Below are 22,817 nucleotides of genomic sequence, written 5' to 3'. Positions count from 1 at the left end.
TCGCGCTGTCGGTCATCATGTCGAGCTCGCGCACGATGCAGTACATTGGGCTGCTGCTGCTCGCCGCCATCCTGCTGCAGACCATCGCTGTGGCCGTCACCTTCATCTACTTCAGCAATGTCCTGAGCACGGTAAGAACCGAACCGGGGTCCGAGCTCACACTCCTGCTCCGAGGTGCGCGCGCAGGCGGGCGGTGAAACTTTCGGTCTGTTTTGTGAAAAAATAAAAAGTACATAAAAATCGAAACACAAATCAGTCCGATTCTCAGGATTTCTGTTCCGTTCTGACTTGTTCATACAGGTTTCTGTATATATATATATAGAGAGAGAGAGAGAGAGAGAGAGAGAGAGAGAGAGAGAGAGCGCACACACAGAGTAAATGTATTACAGATTGGTGTTAGAAACCTTGTGTGTGTGTGTGTGTGTGTGTGTGTGTGTGTTCTGTTGTTTTCTGTATTTGAGGAAATGCCACACACAGAAATGCTTTAATAAACATGTAGACCAGTGTGAAATTCACTAATAAACAATTAGGAGCTGTGAAGCGACGCGACCTTCAGGTGTGACAAGTAAATATTCTGCAACTTCATTCGGAAAAATCTTTTACTTTTCTGCTCAGATGTTTGGAGGAAAATGCACACAGTGTCTCTCCCTGAACAACAAACACTACTACACAACTACACAAGACCACACACTGAAATACTGATATTTCACTTATTAACAGATGAAGGAGACGTTTTCCAAAAGCAGTGTGTCGTGTCTCATGCGCTCGAACCTGCGGGTGCTGAAAGGCTCTGACCCGAGCAGCTCGGAGGGGAAGGACGATCCCTGCTGGCAGGTCACACAACAACTCCACTTCCTCATCGAGAAGGTAAACACCTTCACCTCACCTCCACCTCACCTGCACCTCACCTCCACCTCACCTGCACCTCACCTGCACCTCACCTCCACCTCACCTGCACCTCACCTGCACCTCACCTCCACCTCACCTGCACCTCACCTGCACCTCCAGCAGGCCAGAAACTACACTCAGCTCCTCTACAGCTGTTGGAATGTTCACTGTTTAACTGATTAAAGGAATTAAATCACAAATCTGACAGAATTCAGTGGAATTAAAATCTTACATTAATGTGGGGTTTAATATTTGTGTCGTTTCTTCACAGTCGATGTCACATCGCTACCAGGACGAAATCTCCTCAGCAGTTAAAGGTAAGAAAAAAAGGCTTCCTGTCTCAGGTAGGTGTGTGTAGTGTGTGTAGTGTGAGCAGGTGTGTGTAGTGTGTGTGTGGTGTGTGTGTGTGGTGTGTGAGTGGGTGTGAGTGTGTGTGTGTGTGTGAGTAGGTGTGTGTGGTGTGTGAGTAGTGTGTGAGTGGTGTGTGTAGTGTGTGTGTGTGTGAGTGAGTGTGTGTGTAGTGTGTGAGTGTGTGAGTAGGTATGTAGTGTGTGTGTAGTGTGTGTGTAGTGTGTGAGTAGGTGTGAGTAGTGTGTGTGTGTGTGTGAGTGGTATGTGTAGTGTGAGTGTGTGTGTGAGTAGGCATGTGTAGTGTGTGTGAGTGTGTGAGTGTGTGGTGTGTGAGCAGGTGTGTGTGGTGTGAGTGTGTGTGGTGTGTGAGCAGGTGTGTGTGGTGTGAGTGTGTGTGAGTGTGTGAGTAGGTGTGTGTAGTGTGTGTAGTGTGAGGTGTGTGTAGTGTGTGTGTAGTGTGTGAGTAGGCATGTGTAGTGTGTGAGCAGGTGTGAGTAGGTGTGTAGTGTGTGAGTGGTGTGTAGTGTGTGCAGTGTGTGTGTAGTGTGTAGGTGTGAGTAGTGTGTGTGCAGTGTGAGTAGGTGTGGTGTGTGTGTAGTGTGTGAGGTGTGAGTAGTGTGTGTGTAGTGTGTGTAGTGAGTAGGTGTGTAGTGTGAGTGTGTGTGTGAGTGTGGTGTGTGTGTAGTGTGTGAGGTGTGAGTAGTGTGTAGTGTGTGAGTGGTGTGTGGTGTGTGTGTGTAGTGTGAGTAGGTGTGAGTAGTGTGTAGTGTGTGTGAGCAGTGTGTGAGTAGGTGTGTGTAGTGTGAGCAGTGTGTGTGTGGTGTGTGTGTAGTGTGTGAGTGTGTGTGTGTAGTGTGTGAGTAGGTGTGAGTGTGTGTGTGAGTGTGTGAGTGTGTGTGAGTAGTGTGTGTGTGTGAGCAGGTGTGTAGTGTGTGAGAGTGTGTGTGTGTGTGTGTGAGTGTGAGTAGTGTGTGTGGTGTGAGTGTGTGTAGTGTGTAGTGTGAGCAGTGTGTAGTGTGTGTGAGTAGTGTGTGAGTAGGTGTGTGGTGTGAGTAGGTGTGTGTAGTGTGAGGTGTGAGTAGGTGTGCAGTGTGTGAGTAGGTGTGTGGTGTGAGTGTGTGAGTAGGTGTGAGTAGTGTGAGTGGTGTGTGTGAGTAGGTGTGTGTGTAGTGTGTGAGTAGGTGTGAGTAGTGTGTGTGTAGTGTGTGAGTAGGTGTGAGTAGTGTGTGAGTAGGTGTGTGTAGTGTGTGAGTAGGTGTGAGGTAGGTGTGAGTAGGTGTGAGTAGATGTGTGTGTAGTGTGTGAGTAGGTGTGTGTGTAGTGTGTGAGTAGTGTGTGTAGTGTGTGAGAGTGTGTGAGTAGGTGTGTGTGTAGTGTGTGAGGTAGGTGTGAGTAGGTGTGAGTAGATGTGTGTGTAGTGTGTGAGTAGGTGTGTGTAGTGTGTGAGTAGCTGTGAGTAGTGTGTGAGTAGAAGTGTGTGCAGTGTGTGAGTAGGTGTGTGTGTGTAGGTGTGTGAGAGTAGCGTGCAAGTAGCATGTGAGTAGCGTGAGAGTAGCGTGAGTAGCGTGTGAGGAGCGTGAGTGGCGTGCGAGTAGCATGCGAGGCATGTGAGTGGCGTGTGAGTAGCGTGAGTGGCGTGAGTGGCGTGTGAGTAGCGTGCGAGGCGTGTGAGTGGCGTGCGAGTGGCGTGAGTGGCGTGTGAGGAGTGTGAGTGGCGTGAGTAGGCGTGCGAGGCATGTGAGTAGCGTGTGAGTAGCGTGAGTAGCGTGAGGAGTGTGAGTGGCGTGCGAGTGGCGTGTGAGTAGCGTGCGAGGCATGTGAGTAGCGTGAGAGTAGCGTGTGAGTGGCGTGCGAGTGGCGTGCGAGTGGCGTGAGAGTAGCGTGTGAGGAGTGTGAGTGGCGTGTGAGTATCGTGTGAGGCATGTGAGTAGCGTTAGGGTTAGGGTTAGGGTGAGTAGCGTGCAGTGGCGTGTGAGTAGCGTGAGAGTAGCGTGTGAGGAGTGTGAGTGGCGTGTGAGTATCGTGGTGAGTAGGGTTAGGGTTAGGGTTAGGGTGAGTAGCGTGCGAGTGGCGTGTGAGTAGCGTGAGAGTAGCGTGTGAGGAGTGTGAGTGGCGTGTGAGTATCGTGGTGAGTAGGGTTAGGGTTAGGGTGAGTAGCGTGCGAGTGGCGTGTGAGTAGCGTGCGAGGCGTGCGAGTGGCGTGTGAGTAGCGTGAGTGGCGTGTGAGTAGCGTGCGGGTGGTGTGAGAGTAGCGTGCGAGTAGCGTGAGAGTAGCGTGTGAGTAGCGTGAGAGTAGCGTGTGAGTAGCGTGAGAGTAGCGTGTGAGTAGCGTGAGAGTAGCGTGTGAGTAGCGTGAGAGTAGCGTGTGTGTAGTATTCACTGTAGTGTTGAGGTCAGAGTTTAGTACAAAGTCCTGAAGTGTTCATGCTAAAAGAAACATTCATTTATTCAGAAACACGAGATGAAATCATTTTCTCTTCTAGATGAAGTGTCGCGAGTTCTTCCATCGTTGGTGATTCAGGACCAGGACGCCGTCTCAAGGCCCAAGATCGCTGCTCACGTTACAGGCAGCTACACGCCAGACTCAGACCGGGAGATCGGAGGTACAGCAGGCACACAGTTACAGCATTTGGTCACACCTTCTTCCACAGTGACATACAATTATTACAAAATGTTATACTAATGAGTAGTTGAGGCCTGAGGGCCTTGCTTAGAGGCCCAGCTTAGTGATGCCGGGATTTAAACTCACAACCTTCCGATCCAAAGTCCAACATCTTTACCACTGAGCACCTTGTCTTCTCTCTACACATCTAATCCATCTCTAATTAAATACAACAATAAAGGGAGTGTTTCATCATGTGGTCCAGGCAGCAGGTTGTAGATTTCTGGAAGCAAAGTCCACACAAATCTCAGTGTTTATGACGCACCATCAGGAAGACGCTGGCGAGCGCAGGGTTTTGTAAACAGCACTGGTTTGCGTGTCTGTAAATCATCTCTGTTCAGAGAGCTAACATGGTTCTTTTGTTTGTGTGTGTGTGTGTGTGTGTGTGTGTGTGTGTGTGTGTTCTATAAACTGCTGTCACAAAAACACACAGTTTGATTTTAGTTGCTGTAGATTGTGAGGGAAATAAAAAAAAGGCTGCTGTGGAACTTGAAACTGGCTTTTGAAATGTGCATCTCTTTCGTCTTTGCTGCCAAACTATGAAACAATGGTGCTTTTCTAGCCAACACAACCCCATAATCCCCCTCTCTCTGGCCCTGCCGCTGTAGGTGCCTCCAACAGGAAGGTGTATGGCCAAAAAATCCAGTCGTGGGAATCCGAGAAAGGCCTGGCGTTCCTCCAGAATGTGGAACTGAACGACGGAGAGCTGGTGGTGCCGCAGGCTGGACTCTACTACATTTATTCTCAGACGTACTTCAAGCACATGCTGATAGAGGAAGAGGAAGAGGAGGAAGAGGAGAAAGACGAGGGTGCGGCCCGTGGAAAGCCGATGCTGCAGTATGTCTATAAAAAGGTGGGTTCTTATCCGGTGCCCATCCTCCTGATGAAGAACGCGAGGACGACCTGCTGGTCTCGGGACGCTGAATTTGGCCTCTACTCCATCTACCAGGCGGGGCTTTTCCAGCTCGCAGGCGGAGACCGGCTGTTCGTAACCGTCAGTAACGTGAGCACCATCGAAATGGACGAGAAGTCGAGTTTTTTTGGTGCGTTTCTGGTCAGCTAGGTCCAAGACTCTCCACGCTCCTGTTTCAGAGAAACAGAACAGGACTCGGCTTTTTTACTGAGATCTCTTTGAAACGATGCGAGAGATTAAATCGTCTGTATATGTGTGCTGAGCGAGTTCACCAGACTCACACTGATGAGATCTCGGAGACGTGGGTGAGTTCGGCTTCACTTTATTAGAAAAAATATATAAAAACCCCACGAGGGAGTCAGAAACCCACAGAGCGTCAGAGATGGAGCTGAATTGGAGCTGAGTGTGCTCGAGATGCAGCAGGACATTGGGGAGATGCAGCAGGACATTGGGGATCACAACGTCTGCTCACTGAGACACAGAGAGAAAATTCCTACTCTGTATCTTCACAGCGAAACCAGACGATATTTTACAGCAGACTGAGGAACCACACTGAGGTCTGATTCAGCAGCAACATCACTGGTGGTGTTTCATCACAGCAGCATGTCGTCGATCTGTACAGTTTTTTCTGTTGAATTCAGAAGCAAAACAAAGACATGAGGAAAGTTCTGGATAATCTTTTTTTTCTTCTTCATGTTCAAACTGTTTTTTTTTTTATAAACGACTTTGTCATGAACTTTCAGCTTCATCACTGCTTTGATGTTCATGTAATTTATGATTGAATAAAAACAGAATCACGAAAATTAATCAGAATGTGTACAAGTCAAACCTGAGAATCAGCTCTGTACATTTATTCATCCTTTTTAATGAAATGTGACACTGAATAAAGTCTCCTGGGACGTCTGGAGTTTGAGTTTTGGGTAAAAGATCCTGGACTGTGAAAGGAATCAGTTGCACAACATCAGGAAAAGAAATGTTTTGTTGTTTAAGAATGTAATCTGTTGAGTTTGCGAGAGTCCGCAAGGTTTTACATGTAACTTCATCATAAATACTGGACAATAAAACTGCGTACGTCGCATGAGGGACTTTCCCCCGTGACTCAGCTTCCCTCAGGCCTGTGTTGACGTGGGAGACGTGAGCATGCTCAGTCTCTCACTCTGCAAAACAAGCTGCAGAGTAAAAGGAACTGAGGTCAGGAGGTAAACATCAGGGTCAATGTTATGGGTTCTGCTCCCTCACATGCCTGCAGCCACAAACCAGATGTTCCACATGTGCATAAGTAAAAGTAGAACAAGCAGAAAGAGGCAGCAAAAGGCGTTCTTTCTGTCAAATAAAAAAGCTCGACTCCACACTCAGGTTTGTAATGTGTGTACAGGAAAGGGCACTGTAAATAAAATGCCTCATGTCATAGAAATTAATCTGGAATAAATATTTGGTTCTTCACCTGGATTCAAGAAATGGTGACGTGTCCGCGCTCACCTTCAATTGTGAGCATGCCTACCCCCGACTCTCTGCTGCCCTCTCGTGGTGTTATACTCAAACATCAAACCTTAAGGAAACGGAAAACTGTTTCAGAGGAATTTACACTCCTTTACACTCCTTTTCATTCATTTGAAGAAAGAGAACAAAGACAAGAGTCAGGTTTTGATTTTTTTTGTGGAAATATGTTACATTTATATTACAGGTATTTAAATGCCCAAAAGAAAAAAAAAAAAGTTTTATAGACAGCAAAAACTAGCACAAACAGGACTGCAACATAATTTAGACAGAAACCGAACATACTGCATCTCAGTGAATTGCATCTGTAGAAATCCTGATGAAGCCCTAGCTGGCCTGTGATCTATGTTAAGTGATGCCCAATAAATACTGCAAATGTTGTTAATGTAACTTAAAAAATATCATAAAATGTCATTTGAAATCGGGTTTCATAAGTCGGTGTACAAAAAAGCTTATAAATACAACCAGTCTCTACTGACGTAGCAGGTACCATTTCATCCAACAGGTCTCGTCTTCTAGCCTACAAACTGAAAATCATCCACAAATCCACATAACATGACCCTCAACAACGAGGTCAGGCATCTGCTTGCTAAAGTTCATGCTGTATAGATCACTTGTACTGAAATGGGAAAAAAACAACAGAATTCCATCCGCTTACAGTAACATGACTCTCGAGTCACAATAGTGTGTAAGACAATAAAATAATAAAAAAAAAGAAAAATGTTACAAGTGATTTATAGGCACAGGCTTCAGCAACGTCTAATTCAATAACATGAACTGGAACAGAATCACAGTAGCTGCCTTATTGACGACTCCGCTGGCTCGTCTCGGGAACGTGAGCGAGCCGGGCTGGAATAAGGAATAAGGGTTCGCACGACGATAAGAGCTTTGTGCGTGGCTCAACAGTCAAACCTCATGTCCAACGCCTCGTCCTCGTGAGGCCCGGCCGACAGGAACGAGGCCATTGGCGAACCTGCCGCCGAGGTGACGTTCAGCGCACCGGGGGTCCCGCCGCCGCCGCTGCCGGGGTTCTTCATGGCGATGCTGGTGAGGTTGATGCCCAGCGTGAGCCTCGTCTGTTCCAGGGCTTTCTCGGGCACCGCGAACGCTTCCAGTTTCTTCTCACCGTTGGCCATGTAGGAGTTCTGGCAGCCGCGGCATATGCAGTCCAGACAGGCCTTGCGGTTGGAGTAGCAGGGGCAGCGCTGACCCCGACATGTAAGAACACTTGGGTTTTGGGTGGCCCTGCCACATTTACAGCCCTTCTTCTCCTGCACTTTCTTGTACACCACCTTGGTGGGACTCCCCGGCACCAGAGGATTACTCACCAGTCGCTCTTTCGTCTTGTCTTTCGTTTTCGGGGCGCTCTGTTTGGACTTCGCGTACGCCTTTTTGGGTCCGTGCTGCTCAATGCTCTTCTTGACGGGTTTATTGGGCACAATCAGAGCTTTGCCCACTTTGGGAAGTCCTCCACCGTTCAGGACGGCGGTCATGTTGGGTGTGGTGAGCGTCAGAGCTTTAGGTTCACACTTTATAGTAACGGGGACCGAGGCACCAAGAGCCGGCCCTCTGATGATGGTGGAGATAGGCAGGGGCTGGATCTTCTCACTGTCACTCTCAGAGCGTGAGCGCTTGCGGTTAGAGCGTGGAACTTTGGGAGTTACAGCGGAACAGGAAATTCCCAAGGACGGCTGTGGGTTGTGATGAGGATGCTGAGGAACTAACACCCCTGCAGAGTCGAGGGGAAGCGAGGGAAGCGGTCGGGAAGAGTCAGCCGAGGCAGCAGAACATCCAAAGGGTCCGTTTATATTCCCTGAAGCACTGAGGCTCGGTGGAGAATAGTGGAACACCCCACCTGAGGAATGGGATCGGGCTCCAGAGTCCTTAGCACCTCCTCCACGCTCAGTAAGAGAGTTCCACCTGCATGTTTAATATCCTCTCCAAACTCACACATATCCATGCTGGGGTGACAGAGCTCTTCTTCGGTCGTTGCCACGACTTCACACACCGGAATCTCACTGCTGAAGTCCTCCTGCTTCACCATCTCGCTGCCGACCTCCACCGAGACGCTGGTGTGTGGCGAGGGCAAGCCGCTCGTCAGCTCGTCCATGTTGCTCAGCCCGTTACAGTCCCGAAGACCGTTTACTCCCAGCGGGCTCGGCGGCTGCTGCTTGATCTCAGTCAAACACAGGGACTGGAGATCTTCAGGAGGAGTGTTCGAGCTCGAGGGATCGGGAGAGCGATGCGGCAGGTTTAGAAGGAAACCCTCGTCTCCTCCCGTGTGCTCAGATGAGAGACCCTCATTAAGCAGAGCCAGAATGTCGGGATCTCCGCCCACTTCACTGGAAATAAGCTTGGCGAGAGGAGAACCTGCGATGTATTCACACAACTTCCTGTAGCAGTCCACCAGAATACACAGTTGCCTGTTCTCCTCAAACTGCTCGTAGTCTTTACACCAACTGCACGACGGCTTCATCATCATCTTCTTCCCCTTGCACGCTTTGCAGACATAATGCTGGCACGAGGAGTTGGTCGGAGCGATCGGATTCTGGAGCAGATTCCCTGCAGGAGAAACACACGAGACAAAAATGAGACAGAATCTGGAGAGAAATCTCTCTACTGTAGAACAGAGTGCAGCAGCTGCATGGGGCCACCAATAGAGGGCGCTGTGGTGCAATAATCCTTACACCAACTCCAACAGGCTGCTGCTCCACTTCATTTACTCGGTAGTCTAATCACATCAGATCACACAACAAACATCGGATCACACGCGCACACACAGACACGCATGCATACGCGCACACACAGACACGCATGCATACGCGCACACACAGACACGCATGCGCATACACACAAACACACATGGATACACACACGCACACAGACACACACAAACACATGCACACAGATACACAGACATGCATACACACACATACACATGCACACGCGCACACATACACATACACACACACACAAACGCGCACACAGGCAGACGTGCAGTGATTTGTAGACAGGGCGCGTGCAGTGGTCGGCGGTGTTAGATGAAAGAGCGGAGCAGAGACCGGAAGTGGACACGTACCGCACACCAGGCAGGACAGAGACTGTCTGAAGAATGGCAGCAGTCTGTGGAGCTCAGACAGAGCCTGAGGGTCCTGGGGGTCGCACAGCAGCACCGAGCGGCACGCGGACACGAACAGAGCCGTGGCGTTTACCGGGTTCATGTCCGCACAGGAGGGAGAGGGGAGGGGGGGGTCAGGATCCGGACACACACACACACACACACACACACTCACACACACACACTCAGTGACGTGACGCTGTTGATGAGCTCAGTGTGAATAATCGCGCAGTGCACGATCCCTGAGTTAAATGCACGTGTACACGCTCGGTCCGACGCGAACAGTTCAGACGTGCGGCGTGATGCGGCGTGTCTCCTCCACACACAGCGCGTCCGCCGCCGTTACGCCGTGCACGCGCGCTCCCGCTTCCATGGCAGGAAACAGCCACAAATGATCCTCATCCCGGAGAAATATCGTGCACGCGCTCCGGCTACGTCCCAAATACACCACACACACATCCGCGGTGAGGAGCGGAGAGAGCGAGCGCGCGCGCCTACACACCGCGCAGGAAGTCACACGGTGCAGCAGAAACGGAGCTCCGAACCCACACCACCTCCTGGTCCTGTAAACAGACTCACACACACACACGCGCTCCGGGGGACTCCCCGCAGTCCAGCTGAGGTCTGTGCGGCACACACCGTGGAGCGGAGGCGGATGAAGCCGTTAAGCGCGGTGTATGTTATTGTTCATGGCGCCGCAGTTGCAAAAACAAACCAGGCCGCTTCTCCTCCAAGTTCTCCCGAAACGCCGAAAATCGGTTCCGCTCAGTAAGCAGCAGCACCGCGGAACGAATCACAGCGCGCACCGGCACCCTGTGAGGGCAGAAGGAAAAAAAAAACAAAAACGGGGAGATGTGCAGAACCGGGCGCGCGAGCGAACTGCGGCTCCGATATCAGGAACAAAACAGGCCGCTTTCTTCCCTCAGCTCCTTTCCCGCGGCTCCCGCTTCTTCCAGCCGCAATCACGCACTCAATCCGGGGAAAAGGAGCGTAAAGGCGTCCCCGGGCCGCGTCCGAACTCCTGCGGGAGAAAATCCGATCCGGAGACTCAGAAATGTGTTTGTGTTTGAAAAGCTGCTAACGCTAAGCGCTTCTCCTCCCTTCTCTCTCCGCATAGCACAGGGAGGGGGCGCTGTGGCCCAGTCTCGCGAGAACTCACTGCAGCTCTCGCGAGCACAGAGCCGACTTTCGCGACCGACTGGTTTCCCATGGTTACATTAACACGAAACGGGCGGGGCCTCAGTGATACCCCCTCCCTCCCCCCCCCCCTCTCCCCCTCCCCCAGAAGTGACGTACACACATCAAACATTAATCACCGCTCAGCCAAAACACTTTCCAATTTCCAAATTATACAATTAAAATAAATTATTTCTCTCTCTCTCTCACTCACACACACACACACACACACACTGGCGGAAGGAAACCAGTGAACCTGAAGAGTACCAACATGAACACAGAGAACCTGTAAAACTCCACACTGACACTTGCAGTCAGGATCATGGAATAGCATAGCGCCGCCTACTGGTGAGAAAACACTCCCTAACACGTCTTCTGATGTGGATTTTTCCAGCCCCGATTCACACCTGAAGTGTATCTGAGGTGTGTTTCTCTCACTTACATATTTGTGTTTGTAAATCTTTTGTCCAAAACAGAACATTCCTGCAGATTATTTTTTCATTCTCTCTCCAGTTCTTAGTTTTCTGATAAAAATCCAGAGCGGAGCATTTTATGAATAATCATTTTATTAAAATGTATTTGTTTTTACTTAACAACACTGAAACAAAATGTAGATTTCTACATAAAATCTATTCAGTCAATACTCCAAGCAAGATGTCAGGAGAACAATGTCCTGAAAATATGAACCAGGTTTTGACCCTGAACAGTAAAAACCCACTGAATTTTCTTCTTAATGCACAGTTTCTACATCTCACCAAACATGAACTTATTTGGAACTAAATTAAAAACGGTGTACATTAGAGTTTCATCTGGATGTGAACAATTTACGCTGAAGTCTGGAGACATGAGAAAAAAAAAAAACATGGAGGCAAAAAAAAAAAACTACAATTTTGTGGCAAATTTATTGAAATAAAAATACCTTTTAAATACCTTTAAAGGTAAAAATGTGGAATGAATGTGTGATGCACACGAGTGTGTGTGTGTGTGTGTGTGTGTGTGTGTGTGTGTGTGTGTGTGTAAGAGAGCGAGAGAGATGTAGTGTGATCTATAGGCACGGTCCTAACCAGGCGTCTGACTCTGTAATGACATGAGACTGAATGAAACTTAGTCGGTTGTCACATCGAGTCTCTGTAACACACAGGAGCGTAAATGTGCTACTGCGGGAACACAAGACACAAAGTTTCATTTAATCTAAATTTTCACCCAGAAAGAGAAAATACAAAAGAAATGCACTAAAATGTAAAGTGGTGACTTGTTTACATCCTGAATGAAGGAAAAAGGAGCAGTTTGAGTTTAAACACTGCAGTCTGGACCTGGCGTGTTCCACATTCCCCCTGTGTGTGTGTGTGTGTGTGTGTGTGTGTGTGTGTGTGTGTGTGTGTGTGGCTCCACATGAGAACACTGATCATACACAAAAGATACAGTATGTACACGAGTGTTTCACACAGTCTCATCTAAACTCTTAAAATACACAAAGGGTTTGATTTAAAAAACTAAAATTTATGGGGACAAAAAAAAAAAAAAAAAAGAAAAAAGCTGATGTTACAAGTAAATGAAAACCAGACATCAACACAGCGCTTTTCACCAACACGATCAGGACGATCATCTGTGTGAAAAAACGTGGGAGTGGATCAGAGAAAAGCATCTCAGTCTTTTTTGCTTGAAAGTATTGATGAACTTGTGATTTTGATAAAAGACGTCGGCTTTGTGTGACTGAAGAACAGCATCGCTGGTTGTGATTCTCCACCCAATGTACACATTTGCTTCAAAACATCTGCATACCGAAACCCTGTGAATGTAGGAAATAAAAGATTACTGATTAATCCATTACGAGAGAACTCCAGGGGTAAACTGCAAATCCACACTGAGGGGAAAATCACCATGTCCACATTGTGTCAGATATTAGGAATAAATATGCCACTAAATAGCTCATTTTTCCGCTAATAAATATTCCAATGTAGTTTATTAAAATACTCACTGAATCATCTTCTATAATTGCTGTAGAGTCAAAAAAGTCCGGTCTGAGTTCGGCTCGCTCTCGTCTGTTTCTTGATGGAGGCTGAGATTGAAAGATTACATAAAAAAGAAAAATCATATATGAGAAGCTCATTTCCAAATCTGCCTTCATCAAAGAGCTCATGATGAAATCTTATTAAATGTCTCACCAGATCAATCACCATGGTGTCCTCAAATTCCTCATTCATGTCCTCCAACTGTCCACGTGATGACATCATTACGTCCTCGAAGATGGGTTCGGCATCGTCCTCCATTAAACCCCGTCTGAAACAAGCACACAGAGGTACGAGTTAAAGCTTGGCCTGTGAGGAGAACACCTAAGTCCAGCTCCACTCCAGCACACAGTGTGGTTTACATGTTAATTTTTCACCATGGTCCTACACACAGAGTTGAAGATCGAACTGCACTCACACTTGCTGCCGCACTCCTCCACTTCGTGCCTTCATGTAGTTCATTCCTCCTCTCTCTTTCCTGTTCACCTCCTCCATCTTCTGCTGGTCCAGCCATGACATCTGCATCTGTGAACTGACACACACACACACACACACACACACACACACACACACACACACACACACACACACACACACACACACACACACACAAGAATCATAATTCTTTAATAATAATTCAAGTGTGTGTGTGTGTGTGTGTGTGTGTGTTTAGTGCAGGCATGTACTTGTGAATGTAGTCGGGTTCAGAACCAGGCTCAGAGGAGTCCTGGTCAGGGACGTGTTCTGCTGCTTGGCGTGGGTTCTCCCTCAACACTGTGGATGTGAGCTGCGGGGTCTGCAGACCCCCGGGAGTCTGAATAGTGTCGTTACGCATCACCCATGATCCATCAACGGTCTCGTCTGCTGCTACACACACACACACACACACACACACACACACACACACACACACACACACACACACACACACACACACAATTATATACACATTGTGTATAGTAAATAAATAAGTAGTAAATAAAGATGGAGTGATCTGTTAGTGGTGATGGAGATGGACACAGAGGTAACACCTGTGCTCGGAACCGGTCTCTATAAATCACTTTTACGGTTTTCTTTACGTAGAAAATTCATCAGCTCTGTATTTCAAGAGGGTTAGAACAAACAAAAAAGAACAGTTACTTCGCTCGAGAACATCCTAAATAATTGTGAACTGAATCGTGCATGTGTATAGTGTAAGATGTTCAGGGAACTTCTTTTTAATGAAAGCTAGCAAGCTAAACCGTACTACAGGTTTTTAGGGGCAGGGCTTTGTGTTCATAGACAAAATAATAAAGTGAGCTCAAAGTCCAAGAACAAACAAACAAATTATTAAACTCAACCCTTAAATGTTGAAAACTCACCCAATGCACCTTTAAATATTTTTAGAATAGAATAAAGAGATTTTGCCCTCCTATTGTTTATATGAAACAGTGACTAAAGGCTAAAGCTAAAGGCTAACCCTAGCTGGCCAGCTCTGTGCGGTGACTTGCGGTGGTGGTGGTGGTGTGTGTTTATATTAAACATGGAATGGTGTAAGAACTCTGTGCTTGTCTCCTGCTACTGCTCAACGCTAGTAGAGTTCATGACTGTAAGATGCACACCATTTTATTTACCACGGGAATTCACCACTGGTTTCTTGTCGGAGTGAACATTCCTCCAGCTAATGCTAATGCTAAGGAGGCACTGTGTGAAGTCTACAGCACTGTTAGCGACCTGCAGAATGCTCACCCTGACTGATTGTTTATTATCGCTGGAGATTTTAACCATGCGAATCTCAGGACTGTGCTCCCTAAACTCCATCAGCATGTGGACTTTGTGTAAACGAGATCCAGTGTGTTCGCGCCTCTCGTTGCAAACACCCCCTGCGCGTATCGTGCGGAGCTCTGCCCCCATCGTGGCTACTCAGACCACAGCTCTGTTATGCTCTTCAGGACTGTTTAGTGCACTGACTGGGACATGTTCAGGAAAGCTGCAACCAACAGCGATTCCATCAACTTGGAGGAGTTCACTTTTTCACGGACCAGCTACGGTGCGTTGATGATGTGACCATCTCCAAGATCATCACTACACGCTTCAACCAGAAGCCATGGATGACCGCGAAGGTGCATGTGCTGCTAAAAAACTTAAAGACTCCACCTTCAGAGCAGGGGACAAGACGGCATTAAAAACAGCAAGGGCCAAAATGTCCCGTGCCATCTGTGAGGCGAAGTGCGCACACGCCAAGAGAATCCACAGTCACTTCCAGGCAGGACATCCAGGCGATCACAAACTACAAGATTTACAACACCTCCCTCCCAGATGCGCTGAACGACTTCTAGGCCTGGTTTGAGGTGAACAGCATGGCAGTGAGGAAGACCACCCCTGTCTAACCACAGCTGAAGTGAGGGCAGAGTTAACCTACGAAAGTCTGCTGGACCAGACAACGTTCCTGGAAGAGTGCTTAGGGAATATGCAGAACAGCTAGCAGACGACATCTTTAACATCTCCCTGAGCAGCGTCGTTGCGCCAACGTGCCTTGAGACAATGACCATCGTCCCCGTGCAGAAGTCCTCGACAGTCTCCTGCCTCTCTCTCTCTCGGTAAACATGATCCTGAGGTACCAGTGATCACTGTTCCTGCTCCTCTCCTCTCATCTTCCCACTTTGTCCTGGTCTGCCTCTGGATGATGTTCTCTTCAATTGAAGGCGATTCTGTGCAGCTGGTGATGTTTCACATCAACGCCTTGGGTGGTTCCATGAAATTCCAGAGTAAGAACAGGAACTCTGAGGATTTGGATTTGGACTGTAGTTAATAGCAACAGTCTGCTTCACTGACTCAGGACTACACTTGAGTCTGGTTCCTCTCAAGGTTTCTTCCTTCTGCATCCCAGGGAGTTTTTCCTTCACCACAGTCGCCACCGACTTGTTCATCAGGGACAAACTTACATTATAAAAGAACACATTATCTGTGTAAAGCTGCTCTGAGACAGTGTTTACTGTTAAAAGTGCAATACAAATAAACATGAATTGAATTGAAAACAAATGCTGTTCATAGACTTTAGCTCAGCATTCAACATGATCATCCCTCAGCACCTGATTGAGAAGTTGAGCCTACTGGGCCTGAACACCTCCCTCTGCAACTGGATCTTGGACTTCCTGACCTCAATCAGTCTGGATCGGGAACAACATCTTCAGCACCACCACACTGAGCACTGGGGCTCCTCAGGGCTGTGTGCTCAGCCCACTGCTGTTCACTCTGCTGACTCACAACTGTGTAGCAATGCACAGCTCAAACCACATCATCAAGTTCGCTGATGATTTGACCATGTTGGGTTTCATCAGTAAAAACGACGAGTCAGCATACAGAGAGGAGGTGGAACAGCTAAAAGTCTAGTGTAGAGCAACAACCTGTCTCTGAACATTGACAAAACAAAAGAGATAGTTGTTGACTTTAGGAAAGCACAAAATAGCCAATCTCCACTGATCTTCTGTGGAGATCATCAAGAGCACCAAATTCCTGGTTGCTCATCTGGCAGAGAACTTCACCTGGTCACTCAACATCAGCTCCATCACCAAGAGCAGCACTTCTACTTCCTGAGAAGGCGGAGGAAAGCCCATCTCCCTCCCCCCATCCTGACCATGTTCTACAGAGGGACGATCGAGAGCTCACTCACTGCGTTACTGAACTGTTACAACCTTAACTCAAACACACACACACACACACACACACACACACACACACACACACACACACACACACACACACACACACACACACACACACACAATACTTATTTCAATTAATTCACTTCCATGTCTTCAGCACCACCAATATTATAATCACATTATACTGTTTACATGCTGTTTTCACACCACTTTGTGTTTATGTTTACAAATTAAATCTTGTTTATAGTTCTCACTTTTGCACATTGTACTGTATAACACATTTTACAGTAGGTTTATTTGTTGGTGCCATTATGTGTTTTGTGTATCTGTCCTACACTGTTTTGTGTTGTCTGTCTGCACTCGGTTGTATACTTTATGTGGGGAGGACACTTACTGTAGTCCTTAACTCTGTGTTCTGTGACGCTGTGTTCTGTGATGCTGTGTTATGGAGCTCCGTGTACATGAATAAAGATGATTAATTTTGTATAATAATTTAGCACAGATGTATTCATTTGGACAGATGTTTTATACAGTGGTTTCTCACTGTCAGTGCGTTTCTTGTGTAGCGGAGGTCGACCCCTCTTGCTGCGTACGGTGCTGGCTCGGCTCGTGGTGCTGCCTGTCGTCACAGACATGCGATCATCATCACCTCCCGTTAGCAGAGAGTTCCTGTAGGCAATTAGCGGCAACCATACGTCCTCCCTCCTCTCCATCATATACTCAGTCATGAACTTCTCCAGGTATGAGTGGCTGTAACAAACAACAACAACCGTGAGAACACAATCACTACACCTCCCTCACACACACACACGCGCAAACACACAAAAATCATTACTGGTGTTCACACTTACACAGTTTTTTTATCCTGACGGAGGAGTTTCGAGGAGAATTCACACAGCACTTCCAGAAAAGCCAGATTGGGTGGAGGATACTCCGCTCCTTTAGGGTTCGGAAACTTGAACGCAAAGTCGATCCCATCCCTGTAACATCACACACAAGCACACTCTTTAGAACACATACCTAGAAAACCCTGACTTTAAGAGGAATAATTAAAAATAAAGGAGTCTTGAGGATCCAGATCTGCTGACTTGTGCAACGTTGCTACAGCCTCTCTGGTTTTGATTTGGTCCAGTCCGAATGTCAGAGCGAAACGGCGAGCCAGCTCTTTAATGCCGCTCACATGGGAAGAGGTTCTGTCCAAATTTGGCCCCTGATCCTGAACCAGCTCATTAAAGAGCTGAAAGCAGACAAAAAAAAAGAAATTAACTGTAATTAGGACAAGAGAGAGACACGTAGGCCCACTGCAGTGGGGTCATTAGTGAGTTACCCCACTGATATGGGGATATACTGCAACAATACCACATTGTGGAACATGCATTATAAAAAAACTGCACATTTAACAACACAAAAAGAGTTGAATAACTCACCTGCTGCAAACTGAGAATAAGAGTTTTGGCACACTGGATCTTATCTGTCTGTCTGGTTTTACTCAGAGTCTCCTTAATGATGTCACCATAATCATTATAATACTGAAGAAGAGAAGTCCACAAGATTGATGAAGAATCTCAGCAGCCAGTAAACAGTTTTAAAACATATATAACGAGGAACAATACTGTACCTTCATATAGTGTTTAAAGATGTCTGCTGCTGCGGGCATGTCCACAATGTCGTATATAATTAACTTACTGAAAGCAGCAAGCAGATTCCTCCTCTTGTGTAAAGCCTCAATTTTATTTGCTTCATCTTCCTCATCACCCTCTAATACATACACACATGCACACAGTTAAGGTTGTGACTAGTATTTGGTGTGATAGTGCAGAAATTCTCTCTCTAACAACACATTGCTGTGTGTTTTATTCCTCTTATACCACTGTAAGTATTAGTGTGGGTTAGTATCTCTACTGTGTGTGTGTGTGTGTGTGTGTGTGTGTGTGTGCCAGCATGATCGAGGAGGTCAGGAAGAAGACAGGACACACACCCATGCTCTGGTTCTCATCATCCTGGTCGATAAAGACATGATCAAGAACAAAGCTGAGCAGTTCACTCTGGAGTGTGTTGTCGGGATTAAACACCAGCGGCTGCAGGGCTTCTCTGCTCCCTGTGGTCAGCTGGTGACTGAAGATCATCAGCAGGTCACACAGCAGCATGAACGCCTATAAACACACAAACGCTGTGAACGTGCTGTAACTATAGAAACACATTAATACTGCCAGAGCTGCTGTTACAGAACATTCATCAGCACCTTCTGACCAATCACAATCCACAAGTCCAAAGCACTGTGAAATAACATGGTTAAACCTCCTGAGTTCCTCTCACCTGCTCTTTCACAGGAGTGTTCACGTTCGACAGACACTGCTGACACACAGCCAAGAACGACTTCACCACTCTTCTCAGTGCGAGCAGGTCATCCTGAGGAAGACCAGAACACACAGCTGAATGATTAGTACCCATCTTAAGCACATCAGTAGCTACCTGGTATGATCAGTGTACCTTGGATGGAGAACCCTCAGTGATGCGAACAAGCTGCCATAGGATGGAGTAATGAGAACACTGAAGAGCCTGCACTGCAATCTAAACACAGAGAACCTCCATCATTACACTGACGCATCCAGATCATCATCATCTCTGTGCAGAACCAGAGAGGGACAGTCTCGTACCTGCTCGGGCATTGAGCCCTGCTCTATCCCCATCTTCAACAGCCGGTAGCAGTTTTTAAACAGGTCCCATTTAGTTAAGTCATGAGCACTGAGCAGGAAGTATGAAAGAAGGGTTAATGCATTCTGGATAAAATGACAAACTGAGAAACTCTTTTTAAAAGAAGGTGCCTTACTTATGGAAAGCAGTGAGTTTCTTTAGCGATGAGAGAACACTGTAGATATCATCATCATCAGCTTCATCCCCCTGAGACAACAGCAAAGAGTTTAACTTTATAATACAATAATTAATATACTCAATCTCCTCATATGCCATCACCATTAGATCTACATCAGCATTTAGAACACAGTGAACTGGTGTGATCACAAACATCACACACATCTACTGTTTACTTTAACTAGTGAGTACTTTAACCAGGTACCGGTACTGAACTGAGTTCCTTTCCTTCAGCACACAGAGATAGAGTACAGGAGAACAGAGAGCAAGAGAATAGGCGGTGAGCTAACAGGCACACAGGAATGAGGGGAGAATAGAGGAGAAAAGAGGAGAAGAGAGGAGAATATAAAAGAGGAGACGAGGGGGTTAATATATACAGTGCACATTCAACTCTTGCATGGTCCAGGTGTATTTCCTGCAGGATTAAGTTGTAAACATCTACTTATTTGAGGTGGTTTTAAAAAGTTTGGAGAGGACTTTATCTTCGTTTTCACATGGTCACACTTCAAAATAGTCTCCGTGCAGAGCAATACAGCGCCTCCTAGTGTTCTTCAGGAAAGTGTCCTGGAAGTCTTCTTCCTTGATTCGCTCCAGATCTTCACATCGGTGTCAAAATGCAGAGCTGAATCTTCATCTTCGGAAAGTCCACATGACACAAATCTGGTGAGTAGGGTGGGTGGAGAAGTGAGATTGTGTGGACTGTTCCCCGATGATCATCATGCACGAATTGCCACATAAGGTTGAGTTTGTTGAAGGTCTTCCTGATTTGCAGATTTGTTTTAACTTGCTGTTCGTAATGAAATCGCAGACGTGGGTCAGAAGAGCACCAGTTACACCATTAGTCTCCAAACTTTTTAAAACCATCTCATATATTTCAGATGAAATGATGTACCTATAAAACAATGCGGTAGAGAAACGTTTCTGTGTGTCTTTGAGCTCACCTCCTGCAGAAGGTCCTCCACAGAGTGGTTGAATCGGTCAGAGAGCTCGTCAATGAGCTGACTGCGAGCGATGTCTACACGGTTCATGATGGTGTACTCCTCACTACACAGGATACTGTACGTCTTACTGCAAGCCTCTAAAACCTCAGTCTCTGTGTGCTTCTCCACCACCAGCTTGATCTGCTTCAACAGAGCATCTAGGTGCTGAAGAACACACAGTTACGTAGTGATGTTTAAATTTGCACTTCAATGCTGGAGAATAAGCAAGCGTGGAGGGATGATATTCAGAAACATGCAGGTTCTTTAAACCTTAAAGACTCAGGCAGTCATGTAACTCCTGCTGAAAGCTAATAATAACACTAGTGATGTAAGGACAGAACACCACAGAAAATGTTGCATCAAAAACATAATGAAAATAAAAAAACAATGTAAAATGTGTGGTTTGAAGTGTACAGTGTACAGAATCTGCTCCATGCAGTTTAGACTATTTCAATAAAACGGTATGCTAAACCTTTTCCATTCGCCCAGAGCTGTACACCTCCAGGTCAAAGTACTGAGGGATCTGCAGGAGGTTAGCCACTTTCTCAGCATCTGCCTGATACTGCACAGAGACAGAGACCGGAAACATCATTAATCTATAAACACACGTGCCAAAATATTACTAATGTTATACTAAAATTATATTTTGTGGATTTAGTAAAAATATATTTGAATGAAATATCTGCTGTGACTAGAGCACTGTAAAATCTTCTACATGCTCATGTGTTGATGCTTAAACATATCAAGCCAAACGTATGTGCACCTCTGACCATGTGAACATCTTATTCTAGATTTATTCTCTTTCGCTGGTATTAGAAGATCTACTCTTCTGGGAAGGCTTTCCACAAGAGCATTAGAGTGAGATCAGACACTGATGTTGGTGAGGAGGTCTGGGGTTCAGTGTTCCAGTTCACCTCAAAGCTCTGTGCGGGACACTCGAGTTCTTCCACTCCAAATTTCACACACTGTTCAAAGAGCTCCTTGTGTACAGGAGCATGTTCTTGCTGGAACAGTGTTCTGATCTCTTAGTTCCAGTGAAGGGAAACTGGGTTCTATACCACCGCATGCTCTTCCAGATTTTTAAAAACTCTACATACAAGTGTGATGGTCAGGGTGCAAATACTTTTGCCTGGTTAGTATGCTAATAACACAGTAAGGATTTGTGAACAGGTTAGAGATCTGAAACACTCATTCCTTTTCCCCCACAGTATGAGGAAGCACACCTTTGACAGCAGCATGGGCAGTGCGATGATGAAGTGCTCCGTTAGTTTATTCTTATCATCAATCTGGGTTTTCTTTTCTTTAGCAGTGAGAACCTGACGAGTCACAGCAAAACATCACATCAGCATCACATGAAAATCCAGCAACACAATGTCAGCACATTAGAATGCCACTGCAGAAGAGTGTACCCTCTTCCCCGTTCCCCGGCCCACAGGAGGGTGAGCTTCAGCTGCCTGTCTGATGGTGCACACCATTAACTCGATCAGAGCGCTCTCATGTCTGTCTCCTAGCACTGAAACCACACACACACACACACACACACACACACACACACACACACACACACACACACACACACAAAATGATGACAGAGTTCTGTGTTTCTGTGTGTGGGTGTGTGTGTGTGCGCGCACGCAGTCAGTGCTGTTACCCTCCTCTCCCTGTCCTGGTTCCTCCAGCAGCAGCTCGATCATACAATCCCAGTCCTTCAGCAGCTCCTGAGAACTGTCCCACAGACTGTCCACCAGATATGCTGCATGCTCATGAAGCTGAACATGGACGAGAGAAAATGTCTCAATGAAAACAGAAAGTACAGTCTTTAAATCTCACATCTGTACCCTGTGTATCATCACAGCTACCTTTCACCAACGTTTATTTTTATTCTTCGTGACCGATTTCTGCACAAACACACACAACGGGTCTGAAATGCCACTCGCTGAATTTAACTACGGTTATAGAAATTTATAAAAGTAATTGAAGCCGCCGTGTGGTTCCACTGAACACAGTCTGACCGTCTTTATATCTGTTTATCTGGATAAAGATGTTTGTTATATACACATTAAATACTTTATATAAAATATTTAAATTAACAAACAAAAGAAAAATTTAATTAAATTAATACAGGACTGAAAGTATTCTGTATATTTGTTCAGAATGTTATATAAGGGAACATTTTTAGGCCTGATGCACTTTATAGATCACGTCTCTCACCTCACTCTCGAGAAAGAAAAGCACCAGCATTCTGATGAGATTGCCATTAGGGCTGTTCCTGCCACGCCGTTTAGCCAGAGCCTCCTCCGCCTGCGGGTCGTGTCGACTAAACAGCCTGCAGGTGAACAACAAACAACCTCCATCACTGAGCACACAGTTTCATAACCACCTACACACTAACATCAGGGCACAAAGACAAACTGGAATTACAATCACAAAGAAAAATTAAATGCTTTCTTACTTCCGATGGAGGAACTCTCCTGCAGCCACAGCTACGGGCCTGTGAGCGGAGTAAACCAGGTGATACACATTCTCACAATCTTCATTAGAGAGAGCATCCTCACTGCCACTGCAACACACAAACACATTTCAGAGGCTGTTTGAGGAGAAATTAAACCATAATTATTATACAATCCATATGTAAATGTAAATGTATTATACAATTCAATTTAATGACTAGAGAAGTAAAGCTGTGTAGATCATAAAACTATTATAAT

The 22,817-nt window shown here is 46.4% G+C and overlaps 3 protein-coding genes across 6 annotated transcripts in view; 1 reads left to right on the top strand and 2 right to left on the bottom strand.

Annotated features, from left to right (window-relative positions):
• tnfsf10 (TNF superfamily member 10) overlaps nt 1-5,721 on the top strand; it is a 7,083-nt gene extending 1,362 nt beyond the window's left edge. Inside the window, exons 1-5 of the mRNA XM_046834166.1 lie at nt 1-131; nt 721-867; nt 1,160-1,205; nt 3,723-3,842; nt 4,510-5,721. The exon at nt 1-131 is cut by the window's left edge and continues 1,362 nt beyond it. Of these exons, the coding sequence (XP_046690122.1) occupies nt 1-131; nt 721-867; nt 1,160-1,205; nt 3,723-3,842; nt 4,510-4,964 (899 nt within the window). The 3' untranslated portion in view covers nt 4,965-5,721. The remainder of the gene's footprint in view (nt 132-720; nt 868-1,159; nt 1,206-3,722; nt 3,843-4,509) is intronic.
• On the bottom strand, nt 5,121-10,695 carry msl2b (MSL complex subunit 2b). The gene is given in 3 exon segments (XM_046834165.1): nt 5,121-8,146; nt 8,149-8,873; nt 9,391-10,695. Coding segments are annotated over 3 exon segments (1,803 nt in total). The 5' UTR covers nt 9,533-10,695; the 3' UTR covers nt 5,121-7,210.
• Nucleotides 10,696-11,153: 458 nt separating this feature from the next.
• The window catches only part of stag1b (stromal antigen 1b), a 29,608-nt gene continuing 17,944 nt past the window's right edge, over nt 11,154-22,817 (bottom strand). For 2 of the 4 annotated variants that reach the window (XM_046834161.1, XM_046834163.1), the window contains exons 13-34: nt 22,562-22,669; nt 22,321-22,435; nt 21,761-21,878; nt 21,519-21,622; nt 21,333-21,425; nt 20,582-20,671; nt 20,071-20,274; nt 19,089-19,159; nt 18,916-19,003; nt 18,749-18,829; nt 18,575-18,667; nt 18,237-18,411; nt 17,877-18,016; nt 17,686-17,787; nt 17,347-17,495; nt 17,110-17,238; nt 16,803-17,008; nt 13,301-13,481; nt 13,033-13,146; nt 12,771-12,885; nt 12,584-12,664; nt 11,154-12,394 (exon numbers count right to left, since the gene is read on the bottom strand). In XM_046834161.1, coding sequence (XP_046690117.1) covers nt 12,371-12,394; nt 12,584-12,664; nt 12,771-12,885; nt 13,033-13,146; nt 13,301-13,481; nt 16,803-17,008; nt 17,110-17,238; nt 17,347-17,495; nt 17,686-17,787; nt 17,877-18,016; nt 18,237-18,411; nt 18,575-18,667; nt 18,749-18,829; nt 18,916-19,003; nt 19,089-19,159; nt 20,071-20,274; nt 20,582-20,671; nt 21,333-21,425; nt 21,519-21,622; nt 21,761-21,878; nt 22,321-22,435; nt 22,562-22,669 — 2,581 coding nt within the window. In that variant the 3' untranslated portion in view covers nt 11,154-12,370. The remainder of the gene's footprint in view (nt 12,395-12,583; nt 12,665-12,770; nt 12,886-13,032; nt 13,147-13,300; nt 13,482-16,802; nt 17,009-17,109; nt 17,239-17,346; nt 17,496-17,685; nt 17,788-17,876; nt 18,017-18,236; nt 18,412-18,574; nt 18,668-18,748; nt 18,830-18,915; nt 19,004-19,088; nt 19,160-20,070; nt 20,275-20,581; nt 20,672-21,332; nt 21,426-21,518; nt 21,623-21,760; nt 21,879-22,320; nt 22,436-22,561; nt 22,670-22,817) is intronic. The other 2 variants (XM_046834162.1, XM_046834164.1) reach the window with 1 other exon arrangement.

The sequence above is a fragment of the Silurus meridionalis genome, chromosome 21, assembly GCF_014805685.1.
Source record: "Silurus meridionalis isolate SWU-2019-XX chromosome 21, ASM1480568v1, whole genome shotgun sequence".
Lineage (NCBI taxonomy): Eukaryota > Metazoa > Chordata > Actinopteri > Siluriformes > Siluridae > Silurus > Silurus meridionalis.
This window is presented reverse-complemented; position numbering and strand designations above follow the sequence as displayed.